The sequence below is a fragment of the Odontesthes bonariensis genome, chromosome 2 (genome assembly GCF_027942865.1).
Source record: "Odontesthes bonariensis isolate fOdoBon6 chromosome 2, fOdoBon6.hap1, whole genome shotgun sequence".
NCBI lineage: Eukaryota > Metazoa > Chordata > Actinopteri > Atheriniformes > Atherinopsidae > Odontesthes > Odontesthes bonariensis.
This window is the reverse complement of record NC_134507.1, coordinates 1286341-1303259: the sequence shown is the minus strand read 5'-3', so window position 1 is coordinate 1303259 and position 16919 is coordinate 1286341. Positions and strand designations below refer to the sequence as shown.

Genomic DNA, 16919 nt, shown 5'->3' with positions numbered 1-16919 from the left:
TGAATTCAAACCCTCAATGGAGAATGTGGAACATGTTAATTAAAATTTAAAATTTAAATTTAAAATTGACGGTCATGATTTATGCTAGTGTGACCATATTTTCATTACCGAATTGAATTATTATTATAATAATACTTGAAGTTGTAGTAGTGGTTTTCCACCGATTTTTTTCAGGTATTGTTTTTTGCCCCCCCAGATGAGCTAACTGCCCCCCCACACATGCCATGCTGCTCACACCTCTGGTGTACCGTCGACTTTACACAAACAAATGCTGAAATATCTTGACATTTTGGATCCCCGTTTTCCTCCTGACTCAGTTAATGAGTCAGTGGTTCTCAGAGGAACGTCCTGCTGACAGATGCTGCCGACCCACCTGCGTCCTCACAGTGTTTCCCCAGGTGTCCCGGGCAGCAGCGCCACAGCAGGCAGGACAGGATGTTCTGGTCGTGGCCGTAGACCGACCGCGTGGACAGCTTGGACCTGCAAACACACGGAGCCGTCACCGTCTTCCTCAGACACTTTTCTCCACAAGCCTGTTCAGATCCCACAGATTGTTTCACAGTAGGACCACACCGTCCGTCCCCCTCAGTAGGGATGGGAATGGAAAACCGGTTCTTGTTGAGAACCGGTTCCCAGTGTTTCAATTCCTTGGACTCGTTTGTCGATTTTGCAAACGATTCCCTTATCGATTCCAGTGGGCGCAAATGACGTCACCACGCAGCGTTGCGTGGCGAGTCCAGTGCAGCCAGCAGCCAACAGTAAACATGGCGCCCAAGCGGTACAAACGCTCGAAAGTTTGGTTACACATCCCTAAAAAGGACGACAACAGGGCAACTTGCAAAGTGAATGTTTCACCAAAGGGAGGAAATACTACCAACATGCAATAACTATGAATGAATGTTGCGTTTCGATCTGCTCCGGACTAACGTTGGTGAATCTGAACCCAGCAGCAACGTTAGCAACGTTAGCATGTCCTCGGCTAACACTGCAGGTAACTAACTAACAAACACTGCCTATCATGTTAGCTCCATTTGCCTCATTGTAAAAGCTGCTGTTAGTAACGGTTAAGGTTAAATGAATGCCTTCTCAGGCATTACATTTAGATGAAATCATGAGAGACAGAGCCTGACTGGCTCAGAGCCAGAGGCTGGTGGTACTACCCCCAGTTCACCTCTACCTCCAGCTTCTCCTTTCACCAGAGCAGGAAGAGTTAAATTACCCAGGCCAGGATAGACCAATGTGGACCTCACCGTTGTTGGGTTTGTGTGGTCATGACTCGTGTTACTTCTAAACTAAACAAAGTTGATGCTAATCGACCGGTTTGTTGTCCTTTTTATCCAAATGAGAATCGATAAGGGAACCGACAAAGAACCGAATCGTTAAGCAGAATCGAAAATGGAATTGGAATCGTAAAAATCTTATCAATTCCCATCCCTACTCCTCAGACACACTTTTCTCCACAAACCGGTTCAGATCCCACAGATTTTTTCACAGATTGTTTCGCAGTCAGACCACCGGAGGGAACGATGATTCACTCGCTGAGCTAATGACACAGATAAAACTCCTGATGAGACAGAAAACAGAGTCTCGGGTTTCGTTTCAAAGACCCTCCAGCTGAGGCTCACACGGGAAAAAGAGGAGAATTTAATCTAAAGATGATGTTTTCAGAGAGAGCAGCGGAATAAACTGCTGCTGGATCAGTTCTGGGCTCTGAACTCAGCAGCTTTTGGTCTTTTTCAGCTGAATTCATTCCTGCGTTTCAGACTTTCGGCTTTCTTTGGAAACTGTGACAGTTTGATGGTTGGATTGCACCCGAGGTCATTTATTCTGCAGGCTGTTCCTTTAGTCATTTATCATGTTCTTTAAAAGGAAAATGTAATTATTAGGGCGAGTTAACTCGTTAATCATTTAACGCCGATAAATATTTTATTGCGCATTAATTCTGTTTTTTTGGGGGGCTTTTGTGCCTTTAATGGAAAGTTCAGAGAGACAGGAAGCAGGGGGCAGAGAGAGGGGGAACAACACGCAGAACAGGATGCCGTCCGATGCGGGACTCGAACCGGGGCCAGCTGCAGCGAGGACTATAGCCTCTGTACATGGGGCGTGTTCTCATACTTCTCCTACTACTCCTACTAACTTTCTGAGTTAGTAAGCGAGTTTGAGTAAGCGAGAAGTTCCCGGATGCATACTAGATTCTCCGAAATGTTGGGTATGCATCATGAGGTCACTACTCATACTCAAACTACCCAAGATGCAACGTAACGTCGCCGATCGTCATTTCCTGTCAAAACAGCAGTTTCAAGCTAGCTACAACGAGGGTAGGTTCACTTCCTGTTTTCAAAACAAAAGCACCAATTGTATGGTAATGGCTTTCCCTATGATAAAAGGCAACGGGTATTTTATTTTGTGAAAATAACAGGAAGTGCGTTAGCTCACTGCGGCTAGCTTGTGTAGCGCCGAATTCGTGGGAACAAAATTGTAAACAGCCGGTATTTTGTCAGGTTTTCAACACGTTGGGGATCTAAACGACTACTTTCTCACCTGAAAATGTTTCAAATGTTGCTAAAGTTTACAGAGTTTAGAGCTTAAGGGAAATCAGCTTCAGGCCGGCTGATTTCAGCTCGGGCAGGAGCCAAATGCATTGTGGGTAAACGCTCTGCATTCTGTCTGATCCATGAGTATGTAGTATGTAGTATGCGGTTTGGAACACAGCCAGAGACTTCCGCCAAAGGCTCTACCACCTGACTGTGTTCCACCAATCAGACGCAGCCGTGCAGTCTGGTCACGTGACTATACTCAATCTCAGCGGCGGGACGGGTTAGCTTTAGCATTAGCAGTCGTAGCAAACAAAGAAAGAAACAGATGAAAAATGTCAGAACCAACGGTGGGAAATGAAGACGCAGACGAGGCCTCATACTGAAAGCATGTTTACCTTACAAAGAGTGAGAAACAGCAGCTACATTATGTGTCTTCTGTGTCAACCAAAACAAACGCACATTTCAGCAGAAACTCAACATCTAACTTGAGGAAACATGTAGCGCTAAGTTTCCTAAACTCGTTTTCCCCCCATGGATAGGTGAATGTTTGTTTTTTAGGTTACATATGGGTTACATATGTTTTACACATTTCCTAAGTCTCCCTTATTTTTTATTGAAGTCCTTGAATTTACCTGGATTATTTTAATTTAAGCTATTTTGTAATTAACGATGTGTAACGGGTGGAATGCTCTCTCCGGGTCGGGAATGAGATCCTTCCCCAAGTGGAGGAGTTCAAGTATCTCGGGGTCTTGTTCACGAGTGAGGGACGAATGGAACAGGAGATTGACAGACGGATCGGTGCGGCGTCTGCAGTGATGCGGGCTCTGCACCGGCCCGTCGTGGTGAAGAAGGAGCTGAGCCAGAAGGCCAAGCTCTCAATTTACCGGTTAATCTATGTTCCTACCCTCACCTATGGTCACGAGCTGTGGGTAGTGACCGAAAGAACGAGATCGCGAATACAAGCGGCCGAAATGAGTTTCCTCCGCAGGGTGTCTGGGCTCTCCCTTAGAGATAGGGTGAGAAGCTCGGTCATCTGGTTAGGATGCCTCCTGGGGCACCTGGTTGGGAGGCCTCCTGGGGCACCTGGTTAGGATGCCTCCTGGGGCACCTGGTTAGGATGCCTCCTGGGGCACCTGGTTGGGAGGCCTCCTGGGGCACCTGGTTAGGATGCCTCCTGGGGCATCTGGTTAGGATGCCTCCTGGGGCATCTGGTTGGGATGCCTCCTGGGGCACCTGGTTAGGATGCCTCCTGGGGCACCTGGTTAGGATGCCTCCTGGGGCACCTGGTTAGGATGCCTCCTGGGGCACCTGGTTAGGATGCCTCCTGGGGCATCTGGTTAGGATGCCTCCTGGGGCACCTGGTTAGGATGCCTCCTGGGGCATCTGGTTGGGATGCCTCCTGGGGCATCTGGTTAGGATGCCTCCTGGGGCACCTGGTTAGGATGCCTCCTGGGGCACCTGGTTAGGATGCCTCCTGGGGCATCTGGTTGGGATGCCTCCTGGGGCATCTGGTTAGGATGCCTCCTCGGGCATCTGGTTAGGATGCCTCCTGGACGCCTCCCCGGTGAGGTGTTCCGGGCCCGTCCCACTGGGAGGAGGCCCCGGGGAAGACCCAGGACACGTTGGAGAGACTCTGTCTCTCGGCTGGCCTGGGAACGCCTCGGGGTCCCCCCAGAAGAGCTGGAGGAAGTGGCCGGGGACAGGGACGTCTGGTCTCTTTGCTCAAGCTGCTGCCCCCGCGACCCGATCCCCGGACCAGCGGAAGATAATGGATGGATGGATGGTAATTAACGAATTCATTTTATCAATTGGATGAACTCTAATTTGCCTAAAGATGATTATTTAGTATTTTTGTCTGTCTGATTAATAACTAAATCATTGTTTCTCTCTATGACTGCTGCCTTATTTCACTTGACTTGTTTGAATAAATAAAAGAATAAATTTAAGACTCAAAGTGACCTAAAAAAAATGCAGTAAAAAACCACAACTGATGTCTAACACAGAAAATGACCACAGAGGGGTGCAACAACCACAAAGAACAGAGACATAAAGCAACAACAGCTTGGCAAAAAAACAGCCACCAAGAGTCACAAAAAGAAACACAAAAATAAAAGAAAAAGATGATTATTTAGTATTTTTGTCTGTCTGATTGAATGCTTGTGTTAACAAATAAATCAGACGTTACTCAACAGTTACTCAGTACTTGAGTAGTTTTTTCACCGAGCACTTTTTTACTCTTACTCAAGTAATTATTTGGATGAATACTTTTTACTTTTACTGGAGTCATATTATTCTGAAGTAACAGTACTTTTACTTTAGTACAGTTTTTGGCTGCTCTGCCCACCTCTGGCTCCGACTCATTCGGTCTTTACTCAGCCGGGAGCTGCTGTGTGACGGGAATGTTGTGTTTGTTTACTTTGTGTTTATTGGTCGACCTCTCTGCCTGCACATTGTTCCCTCTGATGCTGATGTGTGACTGTTTATCTCAGCACTTCCTGTCAGCTGACCTCTGGCACCAGCCGAGTTCAACTCCACGTTTCCCCAATCGGCTCCTTGGTGCCGTTTGGCTGCTCGTTCCTCAGATTGTTTCTCCTTTAGAAACAGTTTGCTGTCCTTTATTGTCTTAATGGTCATTTTTAATAAACATTTTTTTCTTGTTTCCATCTCTCAGAGGGCAGGAAGACTGAAAAAGTGTCCAAATCAATGTGCTGAAGAGGATAATTAGACTCCTGGCAGATCCGCAGTACAATGCATCCAGCTGGTGGTCATTTCCCAATTCTGCTGATAACCTGCATTTCCCAGAATGCACTGAGAAACTGGAGTCCATTTGGTCAGAGATGAGAGAACGAGGAGAGAGGATCTTTGTTCATTTAATCTCTGCCTTGTTTTGACTTCTGATGACGCCTGAATCTCTTTGTGGTCATTTTATACGTCTCGGTGGCCGGCTGTCATACGTTTTAGTCATTTTCTGTCCTTTTTAATTCATTATTTGCCATTTTTGCATTATTTTGTAGTTCACAGTGAGGTCATTTAGAGTCGATATAAAACGTTCTGGGCTTTTCTGCGTCGACTTTTTTTGCAGCTTTATATTTATGTAGTTTGTTTTGTTCTGTCACTTTTTGGTCATTTTGCTTCCTCTTGTACACGCTTAATTTGCATCTCTGAATGTTTTTGCATCCTTTTGCAGTGACTTTGTATTCCTACGCAGTGATTTTGCATCCTTTTGCAGTGATTTTGCATCCTTTTGCAGTGATTTTGCATTCCTTCGCAGTGACTTTGCATCCTTTTGCAGTGACTTTGCATCCTTTTGCAGTGATTTTGTATCCTTTTGCAGTGATTTTGTATTCCTACGCAGTGACTTTGCATCCTTTTGCAGTGATTTTGCATCCTTTCGCAGTGATTTTGCATCCTTTTGCAGTGATTTTGTATTCCTACGCAGTGACTTTGCATCCTTTTGCAGTGATTTTGTATTCCTTCAGTGACTTTGCATCCTTTCGCAGTGACTTTGCATCCTTTTGCAGTGATTTTGTATTCCTTCACAGTGACTTTGCATCCTTTCACAGTGATTTTGCATCCTTTCGCAGTGATTTTGTATTCCTACGCAGTGACTTTGCATCCTTTTGCAGTGATTTTGTATTCCTTCACAGTGACTTTGCATCCTTTTGCAGTGATTTTGCATCCTTTCGCAGTGATTTTGCATCCTTTTGCAGTGATTTTGCATCCTTTCGCAGTGATTTTGCATCCTTTTGCAGTGACTTTGAATCCTTTTGCAGTGATTTTGCATTCCTTCGCAGTGACTTTGCATCCTTTTGCAGTGATTTTGCATCCTTTCGCAGTGATTTTGCATCCTTTTGCAGTGATTTTGCATCCTTTCGCAGTGATTTTGCATCCTTTTGCAGTGATTTTGCATCCTTTCGCAGTGATTTTGCATCCTTTTGCAGTGATTTTGCATCCTTTCGCAGTGATTTTGCATCCTTTTGCAGTGACTTTGAATCCTTTTGCAGTGATTTTGCATTCCTTCGCAGTGATTTTGTATCCTTTTGCAGTGATTTTGCATTCCTTCGCAGTGATTTTGCATCCTTTCGGGGTCATCCTCCTTCAATAGTAACAAACTGAAAGCATTTAGAACGACCGCAGTTCAGATTCAGACGGAGGGAGTTTCCCCTTCTCTTCCCTCCTGTCCAACACAAACAGCTGCTCATGTGGTTTAATTTAGTTCTGTCAGTCATTTCAGTCGGAGGAGGCATCAGGTTGTTCAAACAGGACGTCTCACTTTGGGCCAAACATCCTGAAATCTTTGTGTTTTGTAAATCTGATGCAGCTGTGCTGCGTCAAACCGTCACTGTTAGCTGCTCTTTGTGTTTCAGGCTGAAACCTCGACTCATCCTGGGAGAACCAGAAGAAAACAAGCCGAGGTCTGTGGGTTCAGAGTCTGAATAATGAGGCTGCAGGAGGTCAGAAACTGGAGGAAGCTGTCACAACACAGAGCGACCGGCCGGTTCGGTTCTGACAGGAAGCTCAGAATCATCTGCAGAAAACTTCCTGGAAACGTGCGCTGAGACATTCTGTTCAGACTTTCTCTCCTCCAATCGTCACATTGAACTCTGCCTTACAGACACAACCCTGTAATCCTTTTTGATATCATTTTTACTAATCAGTGCAACTCTTATTTATCTTATAAATGTGTTATCAACACAACCATGTGACTGATAACGTCACAGAAAACCATGACTTCAAATCACTGCTGCTGGATCAGAGGGTTCACTTAGTTTTTCACACACTGCTTCTGGGTTTTGTCTCAGTTTTTGTTCCATAAATAATGAGACAGTGTGATATGTCACATATCAGGTTAGATTCCTTGACTTTTAACACCTGCTGATGATTTTAATATGTCCTGATACTGAAAAAAAGTTATGAAACTCAGAGAAAAGTGAACAAAATAGCCGTAAAGAGATAAAAAAAACGGACACAAAATTAGTTAAAAGTTCTCAAAGTCGCAAAAAGTTATTCAATTTGAATAAAATGTGACAAAAATATATATTTAAAAGATTAAAAATGTAAAACAAGATAAAGGAATAAAATTACAAAGAAATTAGAATTATATATAAAATATAAAAAGTATTTTTCATTTTGATTTCACAGAATCATGCAGAGGTGCAGAATGCCATAAAGGAAGCACAAAACTCACTAAATTACAAAGAAGAGAAGTAAATATATAACAATAATGCAAATCAGAAGAAATTAACTCAGAATTATCTGCAGAAAACTTCCTGGAAACGTGAGCTGAGACATTCTGTTCAGACTTTCTCTCCTGTAGTTTTTAGATGCATCAGGATGCTTCTTCCTCAGGCTCCTCCTCCATCATCATCATGGCGGCCTTTCTCCTGATAAACATTTGTGCCTCTTCGTGGTTGTTTGAGCTTCTCCGGGTTCACTCCTGAGTTCCTGCTGTTTTCTTTGGCCTCCAGCTGCTCAGATTCAGCAGAATTCATCCACCCGCACCATCAGCCCTCTGATAACAGAACCTAACGTCTTTATTTTGGAGGCCGTGTGTCGTTCTTTCATCCGCCAGCTGTTAGCGGCTGAATGAGCAGATGTTTTCTCTGTTATCTGCACGTTATTTAGCTTAAACACTCCTCTTCCTCACACCTGCAGCTCAAACTGGAGGTGAACCGGTCTCACCAAGCTTTTAAAAAAAAAAAAACCTCAGAATTAGACATTTAATTCATTTTTAACTGAAAACAGCAAAAAATAAATCAATAAATCTCCGTTTCATCATTTCTACTTTCAGTAAAACAAACTTTTCCACTTGTAATCCATCAGTGCTTAACTACCTGCTGACCTCTGAAGCATGTAAATAACCCCCCCCCCCCCCCCCCCCAGCCTCCAATCAGCCCTCAGCCTCTGGAGATAAAACTGCAGCTACAGAAACCAAAGAAACTCTGGAAACCTGCTTCCCATTAAGCACAAAGAGCCCGGTTAGTGACGCTGTCATTAAAGCAGCGTTTAAAGTGTGTGTGGGGGGGGGGCGCTAATGGAGAGTTGTTTTGCTAAGAGCCCTCAGGACTCATTTTTAATCAGGGAATCTGTAGCATAAAGTATGGATGAGGGTAAAAATATCACCCACCGAGACATTTAATCTTCTTATTTAGTCTGTTCGTCACAGAAGGTGAAACATTTAAAAAGTGCTCTGAGAACATCGTCCACATCTGCAACGTCAGATCTGATGAGATGTGACTGATACCAGAAGGGAAACATCAGCATCATCAGCCTGAACTTAAGTTACCCCAGAGGGGAGGGAACGTTGCATCAAACCCGGCTGTAACGTTACGATAAAACAAACTATGGCTGTGTTCCAAACCGCATACTTCTTCTACTACTCATTCTAACTTTTTGAGTTTGAGTAAGCAGAAGTTCCCGGATGCATACTAGATTCTCCTAAATGTTGGGTATGCATCATGAGGTTACTACTCATACTCAAACTACCCAAGATGCAACGTAACGTGACGTCGCCGATCGTCATTTCCTGTCAAAACGGCAGTTTCAAGCTAGCTACAACGAGGGTAGGTTCACTTCCTGTTTTCAAAACAAAAGCACCAATTGTATGCTAATGGCTTTCCCTATGATAAAAGGCAACGGGTATTTTATTTTGTGAAAATAACAGGAAGTGTGTTGCTCACTGCGGCTAGCTTTAGTAGCGCCGAATTCGTGGGAACAAAATTGTAAACAGCCGGTATTTTGTCAGGTTTTCAACACGTTGGGGATCTAAACGACTACTTTCTCTCCTGAAAATGTTTCAAATGTTGCTAAAGTTTACAGAGTTTAGAGCTTAAGAGAAATCAGCTTCAGGCCGGCTGATTTCAGCTCGGGCAGGAGCGAAATGCATTGTGGGTAAACGCTCTGCATACTGTCTGATCGATGAGTATGTAGTATGGAAGTATGTAGTATGTAAGTATGTAGTATGAAAGTATGTAGTTTTGAACACAGCCACAGTCCCAAAGTGATAAAATTACAACCAAGACATGAAGAACATCACCTGACAGGATGTAAAATATCCATTCAGGGCAAAACAACTGAAAAAAATATGCTGAACAACCAATAAATTTAGCCGGAAAGTCACAAAAAGAAACCACAGATGTACAAATATGATAAACAGAGATGTAGCGTCAGCACAAAACAACTGTTTGTCACATGTTTGGCCCAGATGTGGCTGTTGTGCAATCTGAAAAGGTCCCAACACAACCCTGTGGGAAGGTGTCATAGTGCCAAAGTTTTTCAGTTCTCCGGGTTTTCCTGCACACGACTGCTCCTCAGCAGACTCATTTCCCTAATCCGGCTGCTATTTAAGACCACGGTGCTCATATTTACAGTCTGGAGGAATCTTTTTTAGGTCCTTAAAAAAAAATAGCTTAAATAACTTTTGCTCAAAATGCAGATTACACTGGAACATGTATCATCTTCCACAAGCAGCTGAAGTCTGTCCATTCACCTGACATTAAGCTGATCACCGAGCCAGCGTGTGCTTAAAGCTCAGAGCCAAAAACCTCTTTGCCTTTTCTACGGTGGGGTGGCAGGCCACACCAACTACAAAGAGACGCGGAACGTCTAAATAGAGACACGAAACGACTACAAAGAGACACGAAACAACTACGAAGAGACACGGAACGGCTACAAAGAGACGCGGAACAAACTTTTTCTGTGGAGTACTGCCCTAAAAGCCCAACTGTCAGTCAGTCAGAAACACCTCCAACAGGGATGTGAAATAACCACAAACATGGGATTAAAACGACTAAAAATCTATTTAAAAATACAGCCAATAAATAACAACTGAACAGGAAAGTAACTGCAGAGATTAAAATGATGAAAAATAGGCAAAAATAAAATCTTAAGAAATGCAAAAAGAAAGAAAAACATTTCAAATTAAATCACTGCAGATGGTTCAAAACGGTGATAAATGCAGCTTATTAAATCTACAACAACGTGGCCCTGAACACACAAAAAACTAAAGAAAGAACTGATTATGGGCTCCAGGAGGAGGACCTTCGGTACACAAACAACCAGAAAGAGGAGCTTCAGTAGCTTCAGCTCACATGGACGACGCAGGAGCACAACATGAGCCTTTACTCCCTGAGAACCCTCAGGAGCTGAAATCTATCCGAACACCACCTGACGTCCTCTTACCGCAGAGAGTCCCGACTCGTGGGAATCCGGTGGTTTGGGAACGGCTGCAGCTGAGAAAAAAGGCTCTGCCAAGTGTCTTAAAAGCCTCAGAGAAGGTCTGCCAGGAGCTGCCAGGGCAGCCACATGGTCCACCAAACAAATGTTTGACCTCTGACCCTCAGACCCATCGTCACACTCTGCCTTACAGACATAACCCTGTAATTCTTTTTCATATAATTTTTACTAATCAGTGCAACTCTTATTCATCTTGTCTTCAACACAACCATTACTTCAACTAACTGCTGCTGGATCAGAGGGTTCACTTAGTTTTTCACAGGTTGGATTCACTGACTTTTAACACCTGCTGGTGATTTTATTATGTCCTGATACTGTGTGGAAAAAAGTTATGAAACTCAGAAAAGTGAACAAAATAGCCGTAAAGACAAAAAAAAGAAATATTCAAAACCACTAAAATGTGCAAAATCTTCACAAAAAGACCCATAAAAGTTAAGAGTGAGTGACACAAAACTACAAAAGAGATAAAAACGGACACAAAATGAGTTAAAAGTTCTCGTAAATTGACAAAAAGTTATTCAATTTGAATGAAATGTGACAAAAGAAATATTTTTCAAAGATTAAAAATGTAAAACATAATGGAATAAAATTACAATTATATATAAAATATAAAAAGTATTTTTCATTTTGATTTCACAGAATCATGTAGAGGTGCAGAATGCCTTAAAGGAAGCACAAAACTCAAAATTACAACGAAGAGAAGTAAATCTATAACAATTATGCAAATTAGAAGAAGAAAATGAACTAGAAAATTTCTGAAGAAATTTTAATGGGTGCCAATCTGCTGCTCGCCCTATCGACAAATCGTTTAGTTCAGTTAAAGCCGAGAGTCGCCTGTCACATAAACTTTGAATGAGGTCTGTGTGATGTCGTATAAGGCCTCCAAGATAGGGCAGTTTTGGGCATTTTTTGGCCTCTGTGAGGCCCAAAATTCCTAAGGCAGGTCTGATGAAGACAGTTATGTCATTTTTATCAAGGTCCTGTTTCAATGCATTTTCCCATTGGATTGTGGGTATTTTCAAACTTCCCCTCACTGTCACTTTAAAAAGGAGTAAAGCAGATCAGATTTATAACATGAAGCTGTTATAACAGGGCAGCCATCTTGGCTCGGCCCTCATAAGCAGTCTCAGAACAGAATAGGCCAACAAGGCGTTGCCCCGGTAACAGGAGCAGGTGCGGCTCGTCTGTGTCTGACATGTACGCTCACTATGGCTTCTTAAAATTGCACTATAATTTTGACTGCACTCGACTGTCTCGAACAAACGGTCGCTGTTCGGAAAGTAAAAGTCGTATCTGAATAATTCTTGAACCGTCAGCGCCCCAAGAGACGGCAGAAGCCAGCGGTGTAATTTCCATTCGGCTACTATGTCTGGCTCGTTTTTTATGGCAGTTTTAAAATAATTTTTCACCTGAATTTTATGACTTTAGGCGTTTATAATGGGCAGAATGTCAGCCGGAGGGTCGACTCTCTGCGCTTAGAGGTGATTTGTGATAAATCTGTGTGTCAGAGCTCAATGAGGATGACTTTGGGTGAAAGAGGACAAAAATGCCTACGTTTTGAAGTAAATTTTGTCCAGATCGGGTAGATATTTTGGACATGAGAGACATTCGTTCGAGGAATTGGTGCAGTACTGAATTTAGAGTGAGAAACAGAGTGAGCGAGACACCTCGGCTGAGATGTAGTCTTCCTAAAACTGAATCTGCCGTTGTGTCAAAGCTGTATAATGTATCAACAAACCCTTTGGTTCAGTTAAAGCTGAGAGTCTCCTGTCACATAAACTTTGAATGAGGTCTGTGTTATGGTTTATGGCTGAGTTATAAGGCCTCTAAAATAGGGCAGTTTTTGGCATTTTTGGCTCGTTAAGTGTTTTTCCAATGCATTTTCCCATCCACATTTTTCCCACTTTGCCAGAATTCCTTTCGTCTAATGAGAGCCAAACGGAACAGCACATCATTCCCGATCGATGCGCACGCAGCGGTGTGCTTTTTATGTCAGTCGGACCATCGGTGTTAGACTAGTTAGCCGTCAAAATATAGGGCGGAAACGGAAAAATAATATTAACTATACACAAGAGTAATATGTGTGTCTAATGCAGTCGGCATTGGCACCAATAAATATGACAACGGAAATGCAAAATAAACACAGAGTGACAGAAAATGCCTGAAAGTGGCTCAAAACAAACACAAAGTGGATAAAAAGTGACTAAAAAATTATAACAAAGAAACACAAAATCCCTTCAGAGGGATGTAACATTATCAAAGAGATGAAAAATAATTAAAAAAGGGCTGAAAATGATAAACTTAGCTCAATAAACGCAGATGTTGGAGGCTGAGTGTTACATTAAAGAAGGATAATGTGTCATTTTTACCTCAGTAAAACAATAAAGAATAATTAATTGACTCATTTATTGTCATATCATTTAAAAAGTGGTGGATGTTCAGGTTCAGGCTGCTCGAGGTGTTTCTATACGTTTTATTGATTAATGATTGATTGATTGCTGGAGCTCTCCTCAGAGGAGCCCGGCTGATAAAAGGCAGAAAGTGAAGCCTGAGCTGTCTGGACTCACCCACTCCGGGCTGGGTAGTTCCCCTTCTGCCCCTCCAGGGGGGTCTCCGTCACCCCGGGGTGGTGTTGGATCCCTCTGGCCTCTGCTCCTCCTCCCAGCTCCCCCTCCTCCTCCACCTCAGGGTCTCGTGCCCTCACCTCACAGTGAGCGCTCACCAGTAAGCCCAGCACCAGCACCAGTTCCCCCACCGCTCTCATGTCTGCTCTGTGGTCCTCTGGAGGTCCTGCCCGACCCCCAGCTGCCTTTAAAGGGGGAGGCGCAGGGTGGGAGGGCGGAGACGGAGGAGGTCCTGCCCCCGTTTCCTCTGCTGGGCTCAGGCCCATCCTAGGCTCCTGCTGCCCCTCCTCTGACGGATCTAAATCACCTCCAGGATCAGCTCCCCCAAATGTTTATCTGTTGATTCAGAACCAGCAGTTTTCCTCTGAGGATCCGTTTCACGCTGACGGGTCACAGCACAAAAAAAAAACAAAAAACACTAAACTGCAGCCACTGATGTGTAAAGAGGGGAGGGTGCGAGGCGTAGAAGTAAAAGCAAACAGATTCATTTTCAAAAACAAGGTTAACATGAAGCGAAACTAGACTGTGGTGAAGAAAACATGGCCATGAAAAAACAAAACAAAGAACATGACTTGGTAATGCATGAGAGAACTTAACTTAGCTTGGCGTCGTGAAGGTGCAGGATCTGAACAAAGTGCACGGGGAAACCTGGAAACTAAACACTGAGGAGGTGATTGGTGAGTGAGTGCAGCTGAGGACAAACTAAAGGTGAAGTGAATGAAGGTGGATGAGCAAACAGAAACTGTGGGGGAGACAACGGCAAAACTAAATATAATACCTGGACTAGAAAACTAAAACTAAACATGAGCTAGAAAACTAAGACATGAAATAAATTAAAACATGATAAAACTCAAAACATGGGGAAACCCCATGGACATGACATAATGTTCGGATAACACCATGAAAGTTAAACATGTTCCCAAATGCATTGTGGTTCTTTATTTGGTCCCTTTGTCTCTTTTTTCTATTTCTGTCTCTTTTTTCTATTTCTGTCTCTTTTTTGCAGCCATTAGTCTCTTTGTAGATGTTCCGTGTCTCTTTGTAGTCGTTCCGCGTCTCTTTGTAGTTGTTCCGTGTCTCTTTGTAGTCGTTCCGCGTCTCTTTGTAGTCGTTCCGTGTCTCTTTGTAGTTGTTCTGTGTCTTTGTAGTTGTTCCGTGTCTCTTTGTAGTCGTTCCGCGTCTCTTTGTAGTTGTTCTGTGTCTCTTTCGTAGTTGTTCCGTGTCTCTTTGTAGTTGTTCCGCGTCTCTTTGTAGTTGTTCTGTGTCTCTTTTGTAGTTGTTCTGTGTCTTTGTAGTTGTTCCGTGTCTCTTTGTAGTCGTTCCGTGTCTCTTTGCAGCTGTTTCTTGTCCCTTTGTAGTTGTTTGAAATGTTTAAAGTGGGTCTGTTGTCATTTATTTCTCTTTGTGGACATTTGCATCTTAATACTTTTGTCATTTTGACTTATTTGTTTTGCATCTTGTGCATTTTTTTGTTTCTATAAATCTATCTCGAGTCCTTCTGTGGTCATTTTGCATCTTTGCAGTTGACTCTTGTCTCCTTTGAATCTTTTGATGTACTTCTGTAGTCATTTTGCATCTTTGCAGTTGACTCTTGTCTCCTTTGAATCTTTTGATGTACTTCTGGGGTCATTTTGCATCTTTGCAGTTGACTCTTGTCTCCTTTGAATCTTTTGATGTCCTTCTGTAGTCATTTTGCATCTTTGCAGTTGACTCTTGTCTCCTTTGAATCTTTTGATGTACTTCTGTGGTCATTTTGCATCTTTGCAGTTGACTCTTGTCTCCTTTGAATCTTTTGATGTACTTCTGGGGTCATTTTGCATCTTTGCAGTTGACTCTTGTCTCCTTTGAATCTTTTGATGTCCTTCTGTAGTCATTTTGCATCTTTGCAGTTGACTCTTGTCTCCTTTGAATCTTTTGATGTACTTCTGTGGTCATTTTGCATCTTTGCAGTTGACTCTTGTCTCCTTTGAATCTTTTGATGTACTTCTGTGGTCATTTTGCATCTTTGCAGTTGACTCTTGTCTCCTTTGAATCTTTTGATGTACTTCTGTGGTCATTTTGCATCTTTGCAGTTGACTCTTGTCTCCTTTGAATCTTTTGATGTACTTCTGGGGTCATTTTGCATCTTTGCAGTTGACTCTTGTCTCCTTTGAATCTTTTGATGTACTTCTGTGGTCATTTTGCATCTTTGCAGTTGACTCTTGTCTCCTTTGAATCTTTTGATGTCCTTCTGTGGTCATTTCTTCGCTGGTTTTCGCTCTTTTCCTTTGCCGTACACACTTTGTGTCTCCTGATTGTCTGATTCTGTTGCCTTTCCAACATTTTTCAGCTTTTTCAGAGTCGACTCTTACAGATAACAGCAAAGATTTCACCGTAATGTAAACACGGTGTTATATAACAGTCTGTTTCCTCTCTGACAGAACCGTCTGACAGATGCACCCCGGGTGCATTTCCATCGATGTTTTTAATTCCTCGTTGATTGATTCTGGCTGGAATTATAATTTCGGCTGTTTGAGAACAGGTAACAACAGTTTCTGTCAACTCTTTACGCTCCACTTCACTCTCACTAAACACTTTTCCTGCCCAAGTGATAAGACGACAGGAAGTCCACCGACGTGCACCAGAAACAACCGCCTTCCTCCGTGTGTTTATCCTGCCTTTGTTTTCCATCCTTGTGGGGTCAGTTCAGAATTATGGGGACATTTACTCACCTTTATTTTTTACCTTTAAAGATGTTTTTCCTTTTATTTATAGTCTGTCGCTCTTCAGTGTTTCCTCGTCTTTTCCACTTGAGGTCACTGTTGCTGCTTGTCTACAGAAGTCAGTGTTTAAAAAGTAAGAAAATGGGTCAAATTGTGAGGAAAAGACATAAAATAAGTCGCAGAATGTTTGAATGTTTCTTACAAGTTGGTGTTTTGAGAAGGTTTTTAGACACTAAGAATGTGTCTTAGTCACTCTAACTTCACATTAAAGTGAATCACAGCGAAGCAGGATGGAGGGAGGTGAAGAGTTCCTGTTCAGGCTGATAGAGCCGAGGGATTTTCCACTGGGATCGGTCGACTGGGGGGGTCATTTCCGAGGATTGTCTCAGAGTATCGAGGAGGAGGAGGAGGATTCCAGTGGAACAGACTGAAAGTGTGGAGAAATTTTTAACATTTATGAATGTCGACAGAAACAAAAAGCAGCAGCAAAAGCAGAAAAAAAGCGGAAAAATAAACTATTTATCTGATTTATAGTCTGGTTATTTGGGTTTATTCTCATTAAGGCGAGACACTCCAGGTGAATAGGGTAATATTTTAAAATAATAGATATCACCATGAAACTTCCTCAGTTGATTACTTATACAAGTATGAAAAAAAAATGTATTACAAGTTTTAGAAATGTGTATGTTTAATTATGCAAATTAGGCATTATCTGATTAAATATGCGCACATTTGCATATATTTCCGGAAGATAGATCTGAACATATGATAAAGCCAGGTGCAAAATAATTTTTTCATTTTGTTAAAACACAAAATGAAAA

At 42.7% G+C, this 16919-nt stretch overlaps 1 protein-coding gene across 1 annotated transcript in view; it reads right to left on the bottom strand.

Moving 5' to 3' along the window:
- Nucleotides 1–13677, bottom strand: part of LOC142388561 (multimerin-2-like) — a 32576-nt gene extending 18899 nt beyond the window's left edge. Inside the window, exons 1-2 of the mRNA XM_075473970.1 lie at nt 13340–13677; nt 374–480 (exon numbers count right to left, since the gene is read on the bottom strand). Coding sequence (XP_075330085.1) covers nt 374–480; nt 13340–13662 — 430 coding nt within the window. The 5' untranslated portion in view covers nt 13663–13677. The remainder of the gene's footprint in view (nt 1–373; nt 481–13339) is intronic.
- Between the last annotated feature and the right edge of the window lie 3242 nt (nt 13678–16919).